At 40.4% G+C, this 21731-nt stretch overlaps 1 protein-coding gene across 6 annotated transcripts in view; it reads left to right on the top strand.

The window, feature by feature from the left end:
* The window catches only part of PTPN21 (protein tyrosine phosphatase non-receptor type 21), a 44971-nt gene extending 35320 nt beyond the window's left edge, over positions 1-9651 (top strand). For all 6 annotated transcript variants that reach the window (XM_075103668.1, XM_075103673.1, XM_075103669.1 and 3 more), the window contains 5 exons: positions 1988-2209; positions 3388-3516; positions 3834-4068; positions 4624-4784; positions 5636-9651. In XM_075103668.1, the coding sequence (XP_074959769.1) occupies positions 1988-2209; positions 3388-3516; positions 3834-4068; positions 4624-4784; positions 5636-5764 (876 nt within the window). In that variant the 3' untranslated portion in view covers positions 5765-9651. The remainder of the gene's footprint in view (positions 1-1987; positions 2210-3387; positions 3517-3833; positions 4069-4623; positions 4785-5635) is intronic.
* Positions 9652-21731: the final 12080 nt, after the last annotated feature.

Genomic DNA, 21731 nt, shown 5'->3' with positions numbered 1-21731 from the left:
AGGTCACTGAGAGTACATCAGGTTCTAGAATTTGAGGGTCATTCTTTGAGAAATGCAAGACTCCATCTGCTTGTATCAGGGTAAACAACGTCAGTAAATACACCTCATCCTGCCTCATATACCATTAAATAGGTGCAGGAAAGTGAAATACAGTTAATATCCAGCCTGTGAAGGGCTATGTAGAACAGTGCTGCCATCACGCATCTGATCAGAGAGCAACTAGATACACCAAGGTCTACGGTGATTATTGGACATTCTGCGACCAGTGGTCTCTTTAGAATCCAGTTCTGACCATCACTGGGCATCCTCAGCTGCAGACACCCTCTGGCTCAGAGGTGGTTGACAGTCACTGGGCAGGGATTAGAACCTGAAGGAACAGCCCTGCTCTCACCAGCTGCAGTTTTAAGGAACAGTCCAAGAAAATTAATTGCAAGTCACACAGTAGAAATTTAGTCTTGGAGTCTGAAGGCTTGAAGTGAGATCCATAGGAGAGAGATTTGAGTGTTCCATTTCAACACTGTTGAAGTTCTTTTTGAATTATATATACACTCCTTAAAGATGCTAGGGGAAAAAAAAAAAAGAAAATTGTGTTACAGTTTATCTCTACAGTGTAGAGAGCCAGTTCTACATTTAGTACCTGTGTTGGTTATTTCCACTTATTTACAGCCATTGTCTCTTCCTGGGTTGACCTTTATTGAATTCAGTCATACTATTATTCAGCTAGTGCTGCCCAAAGTGTTGAGGTAGAAGAAGAATCCATGAATCCATAAAGTCAAGTTATGAAAAAGATATGTCACTACACTTTCTTTTCAGGCAGTCATGCAGAGGCAGAATAGATACAATGAAATGGGAGTAATTCCTAGAACAGTTGAGAAGAGGCAATGCAAAGCAGACATGTGACATGAAAGAAAGTCCAGACTGCAGATATTTTAGAAGACAACTTTAAAGTTGTCTGTTTACAGTGCCTGTTTCATTGCTCAGTTTAAATCAGGAAATTTAGCCTGAAGATAATAAAGGAGTTGATGTATTGATGTACAAATTGCATATGATTGAGGTTTCATGCCTTCCTCTGCAACATTTGGCATTAACGGTTATTTGATACAAGACACTTTTCTGACCTGATACCACAGAGCAGTTGCTGTGAGAGGCTGGGGACATGTGACATAGATGAAATTTTCTGGCTGAAATCTTACATATTATTCCTCTAATTATTGTTGGCAAAGAGATGCTGAAATTCCAGAAGTGTCTTATGATTTAGAAAGAACTTGATTTCGAAACAATAAATTGGGGTGGGGGCCAGCTTATTAAATAAAATGGATTGAATTATATTAGTAGAAAAAAATCCTGGGTTTATAACTGAGCTGCAGCAAGAGGTTCTAAGAAGGTTTTGTGGCTGTATGCAAAGTTTAGTATCTTCAGCTTAAGAAAATGTGTAATATTGGTAGTGAATTATTAGCTCATTGACTGAGGCAAGTGTTTTATTTTACATTTTTAGAGTTTTTCTCCATCCAGAGGACAAAGTTGACTTAATTTTTTTTGGATCACAAGGTTAAAGGAGACCTTTTCAAACGATGTACTCTAACATGCTATATTGAGCAGGAGGATTAATGAATATTTCTTGCTCAAAGGTGTTTGAGGCGGTTTGCAGTATAGCATAGCTATCTGGTTTGGCCTAATACCTCTTTGCTCAACTGGGTTGTCTTCATAGAAACTATGAAGTAATTTTTCTTTCACCAGTGATATCCATAGTCTTTGTGACCTAATGAAGTATAACAGGCTTCTTAGTTTTCACTTGAACAAAATATGTGCTGGTTAGGGTTGCTTCTGATTTATTCTGGTATGTTTGTGTAAACATTAATAGCTGGAAAAGCATAAAAAAGTATGTAGGAGAGGAAAATACATACATTTTATCCATCCTGAATTCTCTGCTAAAATAGACTGACCTTAGAACATGACCTTGTATGGTTATCTGTGTTCTGTCTTTCAGTGTAAAGTTCTGGAACAACGGTTAGAGCAGGGTATGGTATTTACTGAATATGAGCGCATTCAGAAAAGAAGACTGATAGATGGTGAGTGCTCAATAGCTCGGCTTCCTGAAAATGCTGAAAGAAACCGGTTCCAGGACGTCCTTCCTTATGATGATACCAGAGTAGAGCTAGTCCCAACCAAAGAAAATAACACAGGTTACATCAATGCATCTCATATCAAGGTGAGAGAAATACTGTTGGATAAAAATTTTTCATTTCATGTGGTAAATAAAAATGGATTTGGCTCTCAATTTTGGTTTGGTCAGATGAGTGAGAATCCCTGCATCTCTCTCCCTTTCCCTCCTGCAGAGGTTTATTTGGGGAAAGGAGGAACTTGTTTTTCCTCTTTACCTAGAGTAATGGAGGGTTAATTATTGGAGAGGTCTTCTACATTTCACTTCTGTATTGATCTACTGTCTCCTTGCTCTCTCTGTCTCAACTGTCTCTGGATTGGTGCTAACAGAAGGCATGTCCATTCTTCCCAGAGTTACTCAAATAGTTTTATAACAAACTGGGATCCTTTGCAATAATTATGATATTTTTGAACTGCAGCGACAATCCTTATTTTCTTCCTTTTCTGTACTCTCAGACTAGCTCCACAACAGGCAGTAAGCTAGCTCCCAGCTTAAGCTTTTTTTGGATGGTTAGAGGAGCAGATGGAGCTGGGGGAAACCTGGTCTTTCATAATGTTCAGTTGCCCCCTTTCCCCAGTCGTAGCTCTTTAAACTCTGTTGAAAAAAGTGAAGAAGTTGCAGGGTGACCTCAACACCTTCAAGGAAGTTCGTTCAGTTTCAGTGCATTTACCTACCTAAAGTGGAACTGCAATTGGCTTCATGCTTTCTCTGAAAATAACTGAGATCATCAAAGCAGCAGTTGTAGTTCTGTTATTGCCTTTTTTTCAATAAATCTTTTTGTACACTGACACAGTACCATAGTTTCTATACTTCAGCTCATTCACAAATGCTGAGTAACTCTTCTGACCTTTCTAATTCTGACTTTTTAGTGCATATAATAGCATTTACAGCACCAGGGTATGAAAACTTTTCTAAAGCTGAATTGGCCAGAATACCTTAAATTCATAAAGAGAAACATGGTTTCATTTACTCACTTTTACATTATGCTTATGATGTAAAATACATCTGTTTAGCTATGTGCCTATACAGTTTTAAACATTGTGTCCTTCTACATCTAATGTGACAAGATGAAGCTAAAAAATGGGAGGCAGGTATAACTCACAATGGGCTTCTACTTCTGCAGTGCTGCTGTCTTTTTTCAGTTTGTGCATCTTCAAATGCCTGACTTAAGAACTGGGGAAAGGGAGTTTTCAATAATTACTAATGTAATGCCTTTCTTTTTACAGATCTCCGTTGGCGGCATAGAGTGGGATTATATTGCTACGCAGGGCCCTTTGCAGAGCACATGTCAGGATTTCTGGCAGATGATCTGGGAACAAGGGATTGCCATCATAGCTATGGTGACTGCAGAGGAAGTGAGTATAAACTGAGTCAGATTTCTCCCAGAAATTATGCAATGGTTTTGTTATGTTCTGTTAGAGGAAGGGGATCTTTGCTCCAGCAAGAAGACCAATCAAAGATAAATTTTTAGTGAACCCTTTGCCATTCTGTCTTGCTTTCCTTGGCCAAAAGATGTAAATTTACAAACTCTTTCTGCTGGAAAGTTGGTTTGCTCAGTGAGAAACCATAACACTGTAGTAGTACTTAATAGAGGAGAGATGCAGTTGTTACAGGAGCATTAGTTATGTGAGTGTTCTTACGTTTCTTGTTAAGCAAGTGTTTTACTTTTAAGGAAAGTGGACGAGAAAAAAGCTTCAGATACTGGCCACGTCTTGGTTCAAGACACAACACTGTAACATATGGAAGATTTAAGATTACCACACGATTCCGTACTGACTCAGGCTGCTATGCAACTACGGGTTTGAAAATTAAACATCTTCTCACAGGACAGGAGAGAACAGTTTGGCATCTGCAGTATACTGACTGGCCAGAGCATGGCTGTCCAGAGGATTTAAAGGGATTTCTCTGTAAGTTATTTAATACCTCTGTTTTGGGGTTGGTTTGGTGTCTGGTTTTTTTTTTCCCCAATGCCTCCTAAAATGGCTGCTATATGTGAATTAGCTTTTGATAAGTATGCCAAGTATTCTGCTGCAAAAGGTTTCTTCACACCAGCAGCAGACATTGAATTACATTTTTGGCAGGAATACACCTGCCAGTTTGTTAAAGTGACTGCTTATGTCTAAAGCCAAATATATAGTTTACTAAAAATTAATATAGATTAAAACATAATTGCATCGCATACTACACATTTGAGTATGTTCCAGCAGTAGCAAGACAGCCATGAGCTGCCCTTGGTGGGGAATAGGGGAACAAGCCAAGGAAAGCGTTACAAATGTTAGATGATCTTTATAGATCTGTATTGCTGTGGTTGGGATATGACTTGTGATTTATACAGTGCATCATTTTTCTGTGGGATATAATTTATTAAATTGCTACTTTTCTGGTGGTCATACAGCATAATAGCATGGTTTATGGGGCTTTATCTCCTAAATATATCATTCTTATCTTGTTGAACTTAATAGCATACTTGGAAGAGATACAGTCAGTGCGGCGCCATACGAACAGCACTGCGGATCCTAAAAACTCTAATCCTCCTGTGCTGGTACATTGCAGTGCAGGTGTAGGACGAACAGGAGTGGTTATACTGTCAGAGATCATGATCGCTTGCTTGGAACACAATGAGGTGATCTCTCTTTCTTTCTTGTGCTTTAAATAATGTTAGGAGGTGGAAGAGTAAATAACCTGCCTAATAAATATTTTATGGCTGTTCATCTGAGCTTTCCCAAGATGAGGCCTTTGGAAGAGCCCTTACAACTATGGTTGGAAGAGCTCTTGGCAATTCCACAGAAGTTAATAATCTTCTAGAGTTCCCCACTTACACACTGGCTACTGGAATGCTCATTTAGTTTCTTGACTCTGTAAGATGTTGAATCACTGAGTGGAACAAGGTAAGCCCTAGGCTACTAAGCATGTTTCAGGATTTTGCCCCGACCTTACCATGTTTACTTCATGCCTTAGTTTTAATGGATAATATTCAAGAACATGCTTTGTAGCCAGCCTCTGGACTTATTATTAAATATTGTGTTCCTAAGTGTAGTGTATTTGCAGGATCAGTCTCAGCAGAGGACAAAGCAGTAGTTTAATAGAGGAAAACCTGGTCCTTGCAGCTGTTCACTTCTGACTACAAGCTAACAAGTGTTTATTAATAATATAATATGCCAGCTGAGACTCAATAAACTGATTGTTTCTTTGTGCATTCCCTGACCTAACACTGTGTCAGACTTTTACAGCCATTAGATTTGTGAAGACCCATACCTCATGAGGTAGGCAAGTTTAACATTATGCATATTTTACAGATGAGGAGGTGTAGTGCAATCTACACTGCAGGTATGGGCAATGAATTGTCAGAGCTGAAATTAGAATAGCAGATTCTGCCCTTAGATCGCTGGTTCTGCTCTGAACCTCCTGCTGAGGAAGTGCAATCCAGTCTCTTTGCTCACCAGTCACTTGTGATGGTTTGTTCTCTTCTTCCAGATGCTGGACATCCCACGAGTGCTCGACATGTTGAGGCAGCAGAGAATGATGATGGTGCAGACTCTTTCGCAGTACACTTTCGTCTATGGAGTTCTCATTCAGTTTCTCAAAAGTTCTAGACTCATATAATCCCTGCCACTTCCTAAGGGACACGCTGCAAGAGTTTACGGAAAGGAAATTGCAGTTGTCCAGGCAGACCTGCTCTCACTGGTGTTTTCTTCGTATGATGGATCACACAGTTACCTTTTAGGGCTGGTATGTGACTCTTAAACGCGAGTCAGTGTAACAGTCCCTGCAAAGCAGGATCTTCGCTGGACTAAATTCTTCCCATGTTCAGCTGCAGTTGTATTAGGGAATGGTTTTACTTGTACTGGTCTGTAGTACTTACATATGTTCTTTAGAGTGGTGTTACTCTGGGCAAAATAAGTATCTTATGGAATGGAAGCACATGGCACAATTTTACTGACATGTTTTAAAACATCATTGTTAAGTGGTTGAAAGCTAAAATCTGTAGATGCACATGGGGTGAGAAACCTGCTCCTTGGGAGTGTCAAGGTCTTACGCAGTTTCATTCTGCTTTCAATTTTATATTTAGAACAATACATCTATATTTTTTAAAATTAACTTCTGGTTTCCTCTGGCTTACTCAGCAAAACCAGCAGCTCTTAGATATTTTAAGCCGTTGCTTTAAGGACAGTTATTTTTATATTCAGCATTTTTTAATTAAAAAAACCCCCAAAACACCACAACCGAAAACTTTCAAAAAGCATAGTATTTCCAGAAAAGACTGAGAATGTTTGAACTAGCTTTTCAAAAATCATGCAGAAAGTACTAGGGGAAGCTACTGGTAGTTAGTTGTAGTGCCGTGTAATGGAACTGACAAGTGACAGATTATGTTAACTGTTGATACCTTCCATTTGAGCAGAGGCATGTGTACCTGCAACAAGCAGAGGAAAAATATTCTAATTATCTATAAGGTTATTGGAAACAAATGGGTGAAAGAAAGTACATATTCAGTATTATTCATATATTTAGAGGACAGTTTGATTTTACTGGCTGAAATCAAAGTGAATGCAAATGTTTTAAGCACTTTTTTTGCTCTGTTATTTATGTAGTTAAACATAGAAACTATAATCATGCATTGTTTCATATGGTAATATACCATTACTAACCTGTTATTTTAAGAGGAGCTTTCTAAGTTGATGAAGTGAGAGAACCAAAACTGGAGTAAGAAGGTGCATAGTGGCAAAGCAGAAATGATCGTATGAAACATAACGGAGGAGCTGTGACAGCTATGATTGTTGGTTTACATGGTGTGAAGATGACCATTAAAGATGTTCATACTCCCAGTCAAGAAAGCCTTTGCAGCCCTGGAAGTTTCTGTAGAACCCTCCAGATTATTTTGTCAGTACGAGGACAGATTTTCCTAATGCCGTGCAGCGTTGCAATGAAGAGTATCCACAGAAGCCGTTTGACACCTGCAGAATATAAGAGCTCTTAGAGGGTAACACTGGAGATGTGAGCGTTTTGGTAGCTGTGTACGTGGCTGACTCAATGGCGGTGGCACGGACCTGAAGCTGAGTCGTACCTTTGGTAGTTTCCATTTTGTCCCATGGGTCCAGACTGATGGCGGTATCCCTAAATAATTTTCTGCCTGTGGTTTTCAAATGAGGACGGTGTGGTTTTACCTGCCTTTTCAAGTGTTTTGAGATGCTGAGTTAAAAATCCCTATTCAAAAGTGAGCTATTAGTTTGTAGATATGTGGTTTAATTTCAAAAAACCCTGTGGTAGGCCAGTCTGCAGGCATGTTTAGGTGTCCATTTCCTGCTTAGCGAAATGAAATGAGACTGAAAGTCGTTTTTATCACTGGTGAAATTATGTTATTTTTCTGAGCTGTAACAAGGGTTTGGAAACTACTATAAATAATTAAAACCCCTTCAAAATTATAATTGTCTCCTAAAACATTAATTAAGAAATAGGTTGCCTCAATTTCCTCTGTAATAAGCTATTTCCACAAATTAAAACACATGGTCCAAATGACATTGTTCATTGTGCAATGACATACGTCTTGCGAATGACACGTCATTCTATACAAAATGTATTGCTTTAAAGTACGCTGTATTAATGTAGTGCATCTGGTCTGCTTTCAGGCAGTCTGAATTGTTCTACTCTCAGTAAAAGTAAGATTGAATATTTCAGATGGGGGAAAAATATGTTCTTTTTCTAACTACAAGATGCCTAGGAGGTATTAGCTGCCAAATGTAAAACTGGACATCCAGAGGAAACCAGTTCCTGAAGACTGATTCTTTACATATATAACTTGCAAACAAACGAATTTGACGTATCTGTGTTAACAGAAGTATTGAAAGATACAAACATACTTAGCTCTTTGTATCATGCTGTGTTTAAAAACATTGCTACTTTTTGACACAGTTCACTTATATCTTCATAAATACTTCTGAATGGGAAGGTATGCTCTAAAATGTAGCTCGTACCATTTCCATTTCTAAATTATGGACTGTGATCTTCATAACCTGATACACACAGCTTTTAATGAAATCACGTACAACCACAAATTCAAGCAACAATTTTTAGCTGTTCAGCAGTTACTGGGACAGAACATCAGCCGTGAGGCGTTAAAAGGAGCAGTTAAAACAAGCAATTTAATCCAAAACTTATGCGATTATCTGAGGTGGGCAAGTAAACGTGTGTCTGTTGGCTTTCTTTTCTGTTTTGCTGAAAGAAGTTGTGTTCACTTTTAGGCGCGGTTGCTCTCTAATCTGGTAGTTACAATCCGGATTTATTTTTTTAAGTGTAACACTGCTACCTCCTCCACTTCAGCTTTCAGTCTGTCCATCAGCAGTCCGTTTTTGCATGAATAGACTTGACCTTAATAGGCTTGACCTTAGGTGAGCTTTCCTACTGAAGACAGCAGGGTTGTTTTTGTATGTAAGCATATAGCTCCAAGTGAGCATTGAAAATGAGCAGTTTCTCTTCTAAAGATACCAAATGAAAATAAACTTCACAACCTCCTATAACAAAATTAATTTTAAAATCATTGTTTAGATTTTCAGTTAACTTCTAAAGGAAAATTAAGTTTTTAGCACTTTGTTCTGAGCTTTGAAAATGGATGGTTTTTTACATGTACTTGCGCTGAGTGCTTCATGAAGTGTTGGACATTATGAGAACATCCACTGTCCACATCTTGTTACAGTGTGAGTCGGAGGTGGATTTATTTGTCAAAAGCTTAAAATTCTACTATAAGCCTGTCTATTTTGCCAAATGTGCTTCTTTTTTATGGGGATGAAACCAGATTATTATGCACGGTTTGAGCTGACTCTTTTTAGTAAGAAAAGGTGTATGAAGACATTCTTGTAGGAAATGGCAAAGATGATGCTGATCTCTAGGGATGTCAGAGCTCTCAGGGATAAATAAAGGTGCTATATACTGTCAAGAGACAGATTTGACTGTCTTTTATGGGCTAAGTGGAAAATACTTTTTAGGGACAAATTCTATGAAGAGTCAGAAGAACCCGCAAACTGTAGTAAGGGCTTCCTCACATTCGGTTTCTTTCTTGGTTGCTCTGATGAGAGAATTTTTTGGCCAGTGAATCTTTGTAGTCTTGGGCTAGCAGCTCTTCCCTAAGAACGTAAGTCAGAGCCCTGTTGGTTGCAAAGATGTCACTGACTCGGCAGGCTTAGCTGCAGGCTGCAAATCACTCCTCGCCCTGTTCTGTGAGGGAGAAGCGCCGTGGTACTCAGGGGAGTTTTGCATAGCTTTCCTGCAGCCTGCACAGCAGTGCTGTCCTTTTTCTGCTGTCCCCCATGAAGAGCAGGAAAAGTTTTATGCCTTAGTATTGCTCTCACTGTGATACCTTTTCCACAAGGGAACGGTAAAAACTACAAGTGCAGGGTGCTATGGTTTATATCCAGAAATACATTTAATTCAAAGCAAGTGAGCAAGGCAGAGTTCCTATAATTTCTGTGAATGAGAAGTTGCTCTAAGTTATCATCAACATTTAGAAAAAAAAGTAGTAATAAATAAAAGTAAAGTTAACATGTACTAAAATGGAAAAAATTCTTGGCATTTTGAGAAATGTATTTTTGGCTTCTCTTGTAATTCCGTGTATCTTTTTTGAAGTGGATGACATTTGGAGCAATTTTCTCCAAAAATAGCTTCTTAAATTTAATAAGTAATACTACCTGGGGCTGCTGCTACATTTTGCTTGTTGGAGCAGCTGTTAAAGTTGAGTGGCTTGTAGATTTCAATGGCCTTTGGACCAAACTTGGGAACTGCAGGGTGGTTTATCGTACAAGCTAGCTGTGTAATGAGACCTCAGTTTTAATATCAGTAGCATTAATAAAACCCTGGACTTAAAAATAGTGAACTCGTTACTATATTTCAATAGTTAGTTCAAATTATTAATTTAAAAGAAATAACACTTCAATTGCTAAAAATTGCTTTAGAGTTTAGGTTTCGGGATTTGATGGTTTTTGGGTTTTTTTTCCCACCACTGCAAAGTCATGCAAAGCCAGAGTCCAGTCCTGCAAGATGCAAAATTCCTGCAGTTCCTCCTGATATTGTAGGAATTAAAATGGGCTTATTGCCAATGAAAGCTTGAGCCCTTAAAGCATAAATACTCACATGTCTGCTTTAAATTTAAATACAGCTTACAAGAACTAGGCAAAAGAATGCAGCAGGAATGTGCATACATGAAGCTACAGCATTCAGAGGAAAAGTAGCTGAGAGTTCAGAAGATACTCTCTTGCGAAGGTACAAAATGTTGGAGGTAGAGAGGGAGGATTTGAGGAATAGCTGAAGGCATTTGGAGGAAGATTTGGAACGTTTTGTATCGACGGTGGAGCTGCCAGAAGGGTTTGATTCATATGGTATGTTTTTCATGGCATGGTAGGGTAAGTGAATATGTAGTCATAGGTGTTATTTTTACTGGCTTTTTAAAATGTGATTTTTGAAACTCCAAATATTTTCTTTTTCAGAGGCCCTGTTATTTTTACATACCTTCCTTTCCAAATGTATTTAACGCAATCTGTCAGTTCAGATTCTGTTTACTTACTAAAGGTCAGATTTTTCAAACCACGGTCTCTGGTTTTACACATGCAAAATGCAGGGGGAATAGGCAGACATGCAGTTTTGCAGTGATAATTTCTAACGGATGCAGGTTAGATGATTTGAAAGACTAAATACTTTATGAATGCAGCCAGGTGTTTACAGTAGGTGTGAATTGCACCAGGTTAAGGCTGGGCTGAAAACCAGGCCCTTGAAATGTGGAATTTACCATGTGCTTAGAAACCATGTTGCAGTGCAGCATTTGCAATACAGTGATATTAAAATAATATAATACTGTGCTGAAGTAAGGGAAAAAAACTTAAACTTTAACAGCTGTTGCAAACATGTCTGTTAAAAAAAAAAACAAAACAAAAAACAACCAAAACTTGGTAAGATCCTCTTGGGGACCAGCTACCTTGGCATCACATATGTTACTTTAAGGTCTACAGGGGCTGAAAATAAAAACGATTTGTTAACTTCAATGAGCATTTCAAAAAACAGTTGCTAAATGACCTTTGGTTCTATTCTTTGCTGTTTTCCACTTAATGCTGCGTTCAGTGGTGAAGAATAACCTCCAGTGTATTTGTTCTCTGGAAGTCTATTCTTCAGCTCTAACTAGGGAACGAAGATAGGAATCAAATGCAAAGAATGTAATGAATAGAGTTTACAACAGATCCAGCCTGTGGCAAGTTAGAGAGCAAGTCTGTAGATAATGTAATGTTGTTTTGGTTCAGATATGCAGCAATCCAAACTAGCAAATCATTAATTTTATGAGTACAGTTTCAGAAGGTGCCTAACTTTTATAAAGGGAATTTAAATGCTGTTTTTCCATTTGGAAATAATTAGGTAAAATTAGGGGATTTTTAAAATACTTTAAGAACTTTGCAAATGCCATTAATTTTCAGAATGGTAGGAAGCTTAATGGGGAAAGCTCATGTAAAATCCTCCAGTCTGTCACCTTGCTGACCCTGGATAACTCTGACAGACAAGGTGTATGTGCTCTTCACAGAGATACTTTCTTAAATTGCTTTGAAATACCCAAGGTAACTGTACTCTTGATGGCTGATCTGGGGCGACTTGGCTGGAAATTTTAGAGGCCTGACCTGGCAAATCAGTGTGTGCACTCCTGCACGTTGCTGAAATCTCTTCATTCAGCTAAAGCAAATGGGTGTTTGAAGTCCTTTCAGCAGTCTTGTAGGATTGAGTCCTTAATGTCAGAGGAATGCAGGATCTGGCTCCATTTTCTTCCATTTTCATTTGAGCCAGTATGCAGGGATTTAAATGGGACTTTATTTAAACAGTAGCAAACATGAAGTATTATTTTCTAGTACTAAGCTAGTTGTTAACATGTCTATATTTGCTGTCTTGCCACCAATACTGTAAAAATGTATAATCAAAACAGCTTTAATTCTTGTAAAACTGAAATTGGTTTGTAAAACAATGTACAAATTGTGTTTCATAGACAGAAAAGCTTGTATTACTGAATGTAATATATGTGAAATGAATATATTATAGTCTATTTTTGCCATGGAAATAAATATTTGAAGCAACTATGTTCCTTTTCTTTCCCCCCCCCCCTGTTTTGGAAAGGAAACATTCCTTTTTTGTTCCATTATTAAAAGAAAAATCAGAACTTAGTTTTCATGTGTAGTCCTAGGTTAGGACTTTACCTTCTGTACACAAAGGTGCTATCCCTCTTCTAAAGCGCGGCAAGTACTGTCCTGCATCTCAGTACGAATTTAAAACTTGTACTGTCAAATTCTAATAGCTGTCACCTTTGTGGCAGGGAAGTCTTGTGCCTGCTGCCCAATCGTTATTGTTTATACTGTTTTGCAATTTCTAAAGCTATATTTAATATTGAACATTCAATTTCCCTGTAACCTTTAAGTGGAGGAGGGGTAAAAAAGTTTCAAAAGTTGAAAAACTCTTTCCAAAAGCATGTGAAAGAGGAAACAGTTGATTTTATACCATTGGAGCTGCTGCCAATAACTAACACTGAAGTTTTTCTTCATTTTATAATTGGTAATTAGTCAAAGGGGAGGTGGTGCAAGAGGCTTGCCCTATAACACCTGGTGCAGCGCAAGACCTCATAACGTCATAGATGAAGTGCACGCTGGACATTGAAATTTCATGCTGGACAATCGCATTTCCCTTGTTTTTGCTAAATGCCTGCTGCACTGTCCACTTACTTAACTATATGTGAAACGCCAGGCTTTTAATTAAAATTTGTCTTCTACATATGCTCAGTTTGATGGCATTAATCAACTTAAGGTAAGACAGTAACATACCAGTTAGCTATGTGCTTGTCTGATCAATTCCCAAATCCTGGGAAACATCCTGTGCGATGTTTGGTGTGGGCAAAGCTCTCTTCTTTGACATGGATTCAAAATCAGAAGAGGGAAGTGTGACTTCTTGGGGTCCTAAGCAGATGGTAAAAACACCCAGCAGTTCTGATCAACCTTATTATTTATACTGGTTTTAGGCCTGAGACAAAGGTCTGTTCAGAAACCTAAATTTCCCCTAAATCCAAATTGCTCTAAACTGTAACTGTTTATTCTCCAGCCGCTGTAAAATCCCCATTAGAGCCTTCTGGTGGCCAGAGCTGGCTGACGGAAGCAGCTTGATTCTTGGATTTGGCAGAGCTGGCCAGCAGCTTTCTTGGGCAAGAGCTCCAGGACTTGGTACAAGAGAAACTTAGGGAGCTGATGAGAGAGGTTCCTAGCCTAGTGCCTTGACTAGGGGAACTGAAGTAGCTCTTATTTAGCTGTTAGGGTTGTTTAAATTGGGCATGGCTGTGGATAGATGAAGGTTACATGAAACTCAGCAATGCTAGATACCTAGCTGGGAGTTCTACATGTGACAGTTGCTCTGTTTAGGATCTGATGGGGTTATTTTTTACACCCATTCCTTTTCCCTGAGGGGTCAAAGACAGCATATAAATGTGTATTATCTCTCTCCACTATTTTTATGAGCATCCCCTGGAAGGCTGGACTCTGCATGAGGACAGAAGCTGCCCAGTGCCACAGAAGTGTTGCCAGTTTACCTCCTGCAGCGTGAGAACTACTTGTGGATGATCACAAATTGTGAGCATGATGGAAATGTCACGCAGGTGCTGACAGAAGAATGATGTTGCAGGAGAGACGAGTTGAGTGGGGACTGGGTGAATGCTCATCATCTCTGAACTAAGCAAGTTATTTCGAATTACTGTATATACCATTGGCTCAACCTGGCTCTTGGGCAAGTTGAACCTTCTTCCATCAGTACTTGTGTCTGAGCGATGGCAGTTCTGTGGCTCCAGTGGAACATAATGCTTAGGGAAGTGGTGGCTCTGATACTTAAAAGCTAGTTCTGTTGTTATTACAATTGCTTTAAGCTAGCTTCATTAATTCAAAGAAAAAACATGCTTAAGTAGGATATGGGTGAGCCTGGGACTATTTTACTACAAAACTTCTTTGTCTTTCAGAGGTGCACAGGGTTGAAGACATGTTGTAACACCTGAATTCATGGCATTCTTTGGGAGCTTCTCTGAAGCAAGGACTTCAGGGCACACGTGTGTTCTTGGGCTTTCCATTTGCAAAATGGCACAACATAGATGTGGGAGTTAGAAGCAGAGCTTAGAAAAATTCTGTCCCATTTCTGATCAATCACCACATCTCCCAAACTGATCTGCATGACAGTCTTTCACACAGACACCTAAGTTTAAACCAAACACACCATCCTCAACATACCAAACCAGTATTATTTGCTGCCCTGCTTATTCTATGGATTTAAAATAACTGCTGTAATAAACAAAACTACCAGAAAAGACTTGGAGGGATAGCAGGTGAGGTTCAGATTATTATTATTAGCCATTTCTAAAATGACAATCATGTGCCTTACGTAAATTTAGAAGGACATAAAATCCTTCCGCGAACAGACCCCAAATTATCATACCCAGAGGCGAATTAAGAATTTTCACTAGTGTTAAGTACCTATGAAGAAAGCCCCTGTCAAGCCTGGCTAATACTGATAATCAGTGATTTGAAGGAACTGCATACTTTGTGTGTGCATGTGTGTATCTGATTTCTTCTGTCTGCATGCTGCGCTATTCGTGACTCATGGGAGCTGAAAATTTCTTTCCATTGACAAAATCTTTAGCAAAAGGCTTCAGGAAATTAGAAGATAGTTTGGTTTTAGTCTGATGATGTGAAAGATATTATTTTAGCAGATTTATCGTAATTTATTGAGTTTCCTGCACCACAGCAGTATAGAAATAAATTCATTTGTTCTGAAGTGACAGTCTCTCGGCCTCCAGAAATAGCAAGTGCTCACTCTGTATTTCAAAAATTTGAGTTGTCTCCTTAAGACCAGGAGCTGTAGGACTCTATCTCTTTGAATTCCATCAGTTGCCAAATGTTTACTTCTCTCCCTGAATTAGGAGAAACAATGTAATTTAAAAATATAAACCTTAGGGAACTGTACTGCCTCCATTTTCCTGTTTAAGCCGTCCTTCCACTGACACACTAAAAATATGACATTATTTTTATTTTCTGATTCTTCTGGTCCTGAAAGCTATCTTGCAGAGGTAGGCCAGCTATGATAATCAGTAAATCTGATCATATTTTCTTTGTGGGTGACTTCTGGCTTGAAAAAGAGAAGTATATAGACAAGACTCAAGTCTATCAAAGCTCGGGGTTCGATTCAGTTCCTGACAGAAGCTCCAAAATGATTAACGAGAAAATCACAATCAGCAGCCAGTCTGAGACAGCTGGCCTGCTGATCCTACTTGTTTTGGTGAAATACTCCCCTGGGACACTGGGCGCGAGGACTCATTCCTTCCAGGGTGCTGGTAGGTGATTCTTTCTTCCTCTGTCCTGCTGGATGGCTCTTTCAGCCACACCTGAAAATGATCCCTACCACTTTCTGTGGCTGCACTGTGACTCCTGCTAGAGTGCATGTGTTCCTGTAGCAATGCTCTGCCCAAATGAGGACATCTGTTTTCTCCATCACAAGGAGAGGGGAAACACTGCATTATGTTAGTAGTCAGGATCAAAACGTAAATAGGAAAGAGGAGGAAAGTGCAATTGTTCACCAAAAATAGAAACAAACGTAGATGGTTGAGGAAGGATTTGTCTTCTTCCCAAATTCCTCTTGGGTTTTAAAGGGCAGAAGGAGCTGTTCCACAGCCACCTCAGTCAGAAGAGCAATAGGAATCCAAATGACAGGTATTAGATGCAGTAGCTTTGATGCACTGCAAAAAAACCCCAATCTACCTAAAATAAGGAGCATTGCTGAGTGTATGCACTCCCTGCAGTCAGAGCAAAATTTATCCTTAGTGCCATGGTGTTAGTTAGGAAGGCTGCCAAGGTGAGTTTACTGCCTTCAGTGCATTTATGCTGTCAAGCTGGAAATAAAATGCTCCATTTGAACCTGTTTTCAGGACAAAAGGTCAGCCTTATCCCTCTGCACAGTGCTGGTGTTTAAATAATAACAAATCAGCAGAACTGAGGCTAATTTACATTCTCTATTGAAATAAACTGGAAATACTGCACTAATGCTACAGGCTGAATTGTCCTCATACCTGTGAAGCTAAATTTGGCCATGAGCTGGCCCGTCCCATTGCTTACCTGCCCCATAGCTTTGTTACTGGAGCATGCCTGAGACTGCATCATGGTGGTTTATGGCAGGGGTGTGCGCTCACCTGTTAGTGCTGCTTCGGGTAAAGGGATGGACAACGAGCTGGTTGTGGAGATGTGCCCAAGAACCCTTTGGTGTGACCTGATTGCACTATGAATTGAACTGAACATAGGGTCTGAGAAGTTCAAATATTGAGGAACAGCCATGGAGAGAACACATGCTAGGGAAAGCTGCAGTGAGGGCCTTTGAAAGACCTACATTTAAGCTGAAAGCCCCTTATAAGGTTTAAGACCCTCAAGGTGGGAGGGGAGGACCCATCACGCAAGCTTGTTTTTAGGGAAAGGGAAATGGAGATGAGAGCTCGAGGAGCTCTTCTGTTTTTCTCTTGCAAACTGCTGTGATCTGAGATTGGAAGCCTCATAGTCAGCTCCCAAACCCATGCTATCTGTATCATCTTTGGTCTTGCTCGTGTCAAACGTCAGGAAAAAGCAGGGTGTCAAATGCCTCTGAGCTGAATTTCTGGTTGGAGAGGCTACACCTCTGACGTCTTGCAAGGAATTCTCAGGCTGACAGGAGAGCTGATGGCCTTTGACATGTTGCTGCACTTCTTATTTGGCATGTGAGCATGCTTAGGAGTGAGAGAAACAGATAGCTGGGAATAGCTGGGGTCACCTCATAGTTCTGTTACTCATCCTCTGGAATCAGGCTCTGGCTGCTGTGAGATGTAAAGCATGCTGCGGCCCTTGCGCAGATACTGTAAAGGGAGTCCTACGGGCTTGCTGAATTCTTGGGATATCTGCAGAAAGCTCTGCACCTCATGCTCCAGATCACGCTGCCTGTCCTCTATGAGAATGGGACAGCATAACTCTGTGGCCTGCCAGGCTGAGGCTGTGTTCGAGTTTCTCTCTCAAGTTTCATATGCCTCCCTAACTCCATTTATGTAGCCTTTACTTGCCCTTTTCAAGGTCTAATTTCATTCCCCCGATGCAATAGGGCTGGAAGGATTGCAGGGGAGACTCTGTGTGCCGAAGCCTGTGATCTACAGGAACAGCGAGGGCACAGCAGCAGCCTGTGCCTGTGCCCAGTGGGGATGGGTGTTTGGCACCTCTGGCATTCCTCCAGCCCAAAACGTGGTGCTGGGTTGAGAGCCCACACCTTTTGCAGGCCAGTCACACATTTTAAATGATGAATGCAAATATAACTTGTGTGTGTTGTCACCTGGGTGTCAGGCACACCTCCTGCCCTTTGCTGTTTGCTGGAACCAGCTTAGTGGGTGAGCTGAAAGGATCACTCCCTTTAGGGCCTGAAGAGAGAGCCCAACTGCTCTGGAGGCTTTCTACAGAAAACAGAAAGTCCCGTGCACCGTAGACACAGCATTCTTAATTTTGGTTCCTTTCACCTGAATTAACTCTTCTTGTTACTACTCATGGACTGCCTGACATCCTGGAGTCCTCCTAGGTTTTCTTTAAGGTGGTTGAGATGGAGATGAGCTACAGGTGCTCTACAGCTCAGCTGATGATTTGTCATGCCAGTGATAACTGCTGATTCTTCCTTCCCTTCCCAGCGATGCTTTATCCCTGTGACACGCTCAACTTCCGCTGGCCCATGGCCTGCTACAGGCTTTGAAATTGGATCCCTTGACTGGTTGTGACCCATGCTGGTGCAATGGCTGGTGCGGCAGATTAATTCACCACTCACCTGTTTGCATATCACTTGCTTTGCTACTTGGAATAGAAACTGAAGATGGTTGTTTCTGAATGAAGCAGATTTCACTGTTGATAAAGGAAACAGGAAGACTGGGCTGTTTGTGTGTATCTCGTTTGGTTGTTTTGGAGAGTGAGGAATTTTTTTATTAAAATCACTGGCTGCTGTTCTGTTCCTTGTATCATGTGTACATACCAGGTGTTAGCTCCTGCGAACAGCAGGTTAAGTGCCTGGCAAGTGCCAAAGGAGGTTGGTGGCTCTGGAGACATCACACAGCTGCAGTGCCCTGCACTTGCTTATCAGCCTGTGCTTCTGCCTTGGGCAGTCAGAAACTGAAGTGGGATGCTGGAGTTTCCCATAGGTCCCTGAAGTACATCCTGAGTTACAATTTTGTGGTTTTTTTGTCTTTTTCATTCATTTTTAGGTCTCAAATGCTCAAACACAAATGCTGTGATACCGAGATGGAAAATTTGAGGGAGCTCTAAAATATGTTTGAAAACCAATGTTAGCAAGTGGCATCTAAATTTCTACTCTGTACCTGCGTTCTACCTGATAATAGGTCCCACCATTTTTTAAAAGATGGAATAAATAACAATTTCTCTTTCCTCTTTCCTTTCTTCCTGTGTTCCCTTTAGCATTCATTTTCCGTTGCTATTTCTCCTTCCCCTAGGCTGTGGCCTGGGACTGCTACCTTTCACTGGTGCTCAGGCATGAACAGTAGCAGTGCACTGAAGGGTGTTATTGGGATGTCTTGCTGGTTAGAAACTGTGCTGTCACTGCATTGCAACAGCCTGCATTAGGTGCTGCAAACGAAACGCCTGGACCTAATTTTTATTTATGCTGATGCTCCAGTACACTTGCTCATACTCCTTGCATACAGCTTTGCTGAGAAAAAAGTAGCCCTTTTTTGCCCACTCTCTGATGGTGCCGTTTGTACTTGAATTATGAAATGTTATCAGCTGAGCTGCATTATTCTACAACTGCTGTTGCATAACTATAAATCATGCAAAAACCTGAAGACATGCAGAGAAACAGGACCCCGGAGTCATTCTGCAGTTAAGCCTAAATGAAAAATGTGTAGGTGTCTTATACATGGGTTCAATCAGGGATAAAATGATAGCTTGGGTTTTGCTTGCAAGTTTTTGTTTTCTAGTCATCCCTAAGATGTCTAATCGCCTTTTTCTTTCATCACATTAATCTTTACTTCAAATGACCAAAAGCCCCACTTTGCTTTGTAAATAAACTGAATCCTACCTTTGAAAAGAGCAGTGACGACAAAACTGTAGGCTTTAAAGATAAGATATTGGTTTGTTACAGAGCAAAGTAACAATAGCGGGCTTTTGTCCATTTGACGTAAACATTGATGTTGTTAGGCATGTGCTCATCGCCCACATAAATCTGGGCAGAAATAGGTCTTTACATTGCAGATCACAGCTGCTGGCTGCTCCTGTTTGTTACTTCTGAAGCATTCAGCTTTGTAGTGGTGTCATGACTACCTTGGTCGCCTATTGCGTGTGCCAAGACCTGAGTATATCACCAAGTAAAAGCCGATGAGAGCAGGAAAAAAAAAAAATCAAAACAATCCCCCCGAAAATACCCCAAACCAAAAACCCTCGGGAAAAAAAAATGAAGTTTGCATTGTTGATTAATCTTATCAGTGATAAGGGTCAGGCTTGTGGTACCAAGCTCCTTAAACAACTTATGTTTGAAGCACCACAATAAAGTAAATGTGAGTAAAAGGGAGAAAGTTTTGAGCCCTGGGTAGCCTGAATGTGCTTTTAGATCAGTAGATAAATTAATTGATTTTATATAGATAACATTTATTAGAATGTTTTCTTCCCCACTATCTGGTGGGAGTGGCTGAACAATGAGGAAACCAGTTCCTTGGACTGGGCTGACTGCTCCAGCAGCTAGGATGCTGGCATGCGATCTTTGGGTTCTTTACCAGAAATTTCAATCTGGATCGAAGAAATGTTGACAGTCATGGTTTAGGCAGACAGATGCTCTCTTTGTGAAAGGTCTGTTTTAATGCATTTATTTACCCTTTTAAGTTCCATCTACGCAGAACAACTGTCACTGATGTTCAGACAGCTCATCGACAGGAAATATGGTCAAGGAACTGCTTGTGTTTATTTTCGCGTTACTCATACAACAGGAAATGAGTGTGTCATTATTTGTGCTGTTCTGTGAGGTGATGTCATGACCGCTTTCACTGCTGTGGTGTTTAGTATTTTATATTTGCGTATTTGAAATGTGAAATTCTTATTAATCTTTAATCAGACCCATGTTGACCCCAAGCCAAAGTTTGCTGAGTGGTCTTTTTTATGATGTGCAAGTTATATGGCGTAGTGATGGGGGGTTTTCCCTACCTAAGTCCATTATTGACCAAGATTGGCGAACTCAGAAGGGAGGGCCCCAAGAGTGGGTGAAGTCCTGGCCAAGGAGCAAAGAGGCTTTATACTTGACTACATCTAACTCCGCTCTTTCCTTTTCTAACCAGTCCCTCTCTGTTAAAATTGTTCATACAGTAGAAATAATAGTTCCCTAGGTGCATCCTGCCCTTCAGCTCGGTGGGGTAAGGAATAGAGAGGGAGTTTCTTTGGGGATGGGAGAAGGGCTTTGATCACTTGTGATCGAGGGCAAACCATCCCTGCACTGCACTGCATCAGCCCTGTGGGTGTGTCTTTTCAACAAGACAAGCTCTGAAGGAGGGATGCAAAATCCTCACATTATCTTACCTACCTTTAGAGTCAGCCAGAGCATGCAAGCTGCAGGCCAGCTTTACAAGACAGCCAGCTGAGCACAGCAGATGAAAGGCTAGTGCCCATCTGCACAGCTGCATGTACCTGGCTAAGCTAAACCCTGGTCTGCTGTCATTGTCAACAAGAGTAATTTATCATTGTGCTCAAGGCAGCCAGGAAAGTGCCTTTTGCTTTTTTTGGGGGGGAATTATGTTCTGCACTGCAATGATGATGACTGCCAGAAATGTTGCTTTTGTTCGATTGGCTTTCGCTAGAGATGTTTTGAGACTTCTTCCCCCACCTCAAAAAAAAAAAAAGTTTATGCTTCAAATATGAAGCATTGCTCTATGTTGACCGGAGCTACTTATAGCTGCAATTTGCCATCTCACTTAAAGAATCGTGTCTTTGGTAGACACTCATGAGCCACAGGGGCAGCAGGTGGTAGAAGTTTTATTCATGAACCCATATGGGTTTGTCCTTGGAGGAAGCAGATTAAGACCAACCCTAAGAGCTATTTGGTGACAGGCTTCATCCAGTTCCTAAGGCTCCTTATAGTTCCTCACCTACAGCAAGACAATGTAACTTTCCCGCATTTCCTCAGAACCTGTTGAACTCACTCTGCAGCAACATGAATGCCAGGTAATATCTGTACTCCGACTAGAGAAATTTGGGCTGATTTTGTGCAATGTATGCGCTGCCTACAATTTAAACTTTAATCATAAAATAGACCACCTTTTCTCCATTTGCTGTACAAGATGCCTAACATGTCTTCTGCTAGATAATCCTAGTAATCAATCAGTACCGAACTCTAGCTTTTTTCAGAACCAAAGCTTGATGCAGAATGCCATGCCAAGGCTGTCATTTATGCAAGAAATTGAACCGTGGATTTTAGTGCTGTGCAGTTTGAAAATTGGTGCAGTCTTCACTTTTCAGAAATATCAGCTGAATCACGGACAACTAGGATTAAA

The sequence above is a fragment of the Phalacrocorax aristotelis genome, chromosome 9 (assembly GCF_949628215.1).
Source record: "Phalacrocorax aristotelis chromosome 9, bGulAri2.1, whole genome shotgun sequence".
In the NCBI taxonomy this organism is placed as follows: domain Eukaryota; kingdom Metazoa; phylum Chordata; class Aves; order Suliformes; family Phalacrocoracidae; genus Phalacrocorax; species Phalacrocorax aristotelis.
This window is presented reverse-complemented; position numbering and strand designations above follow the sequence as displayed.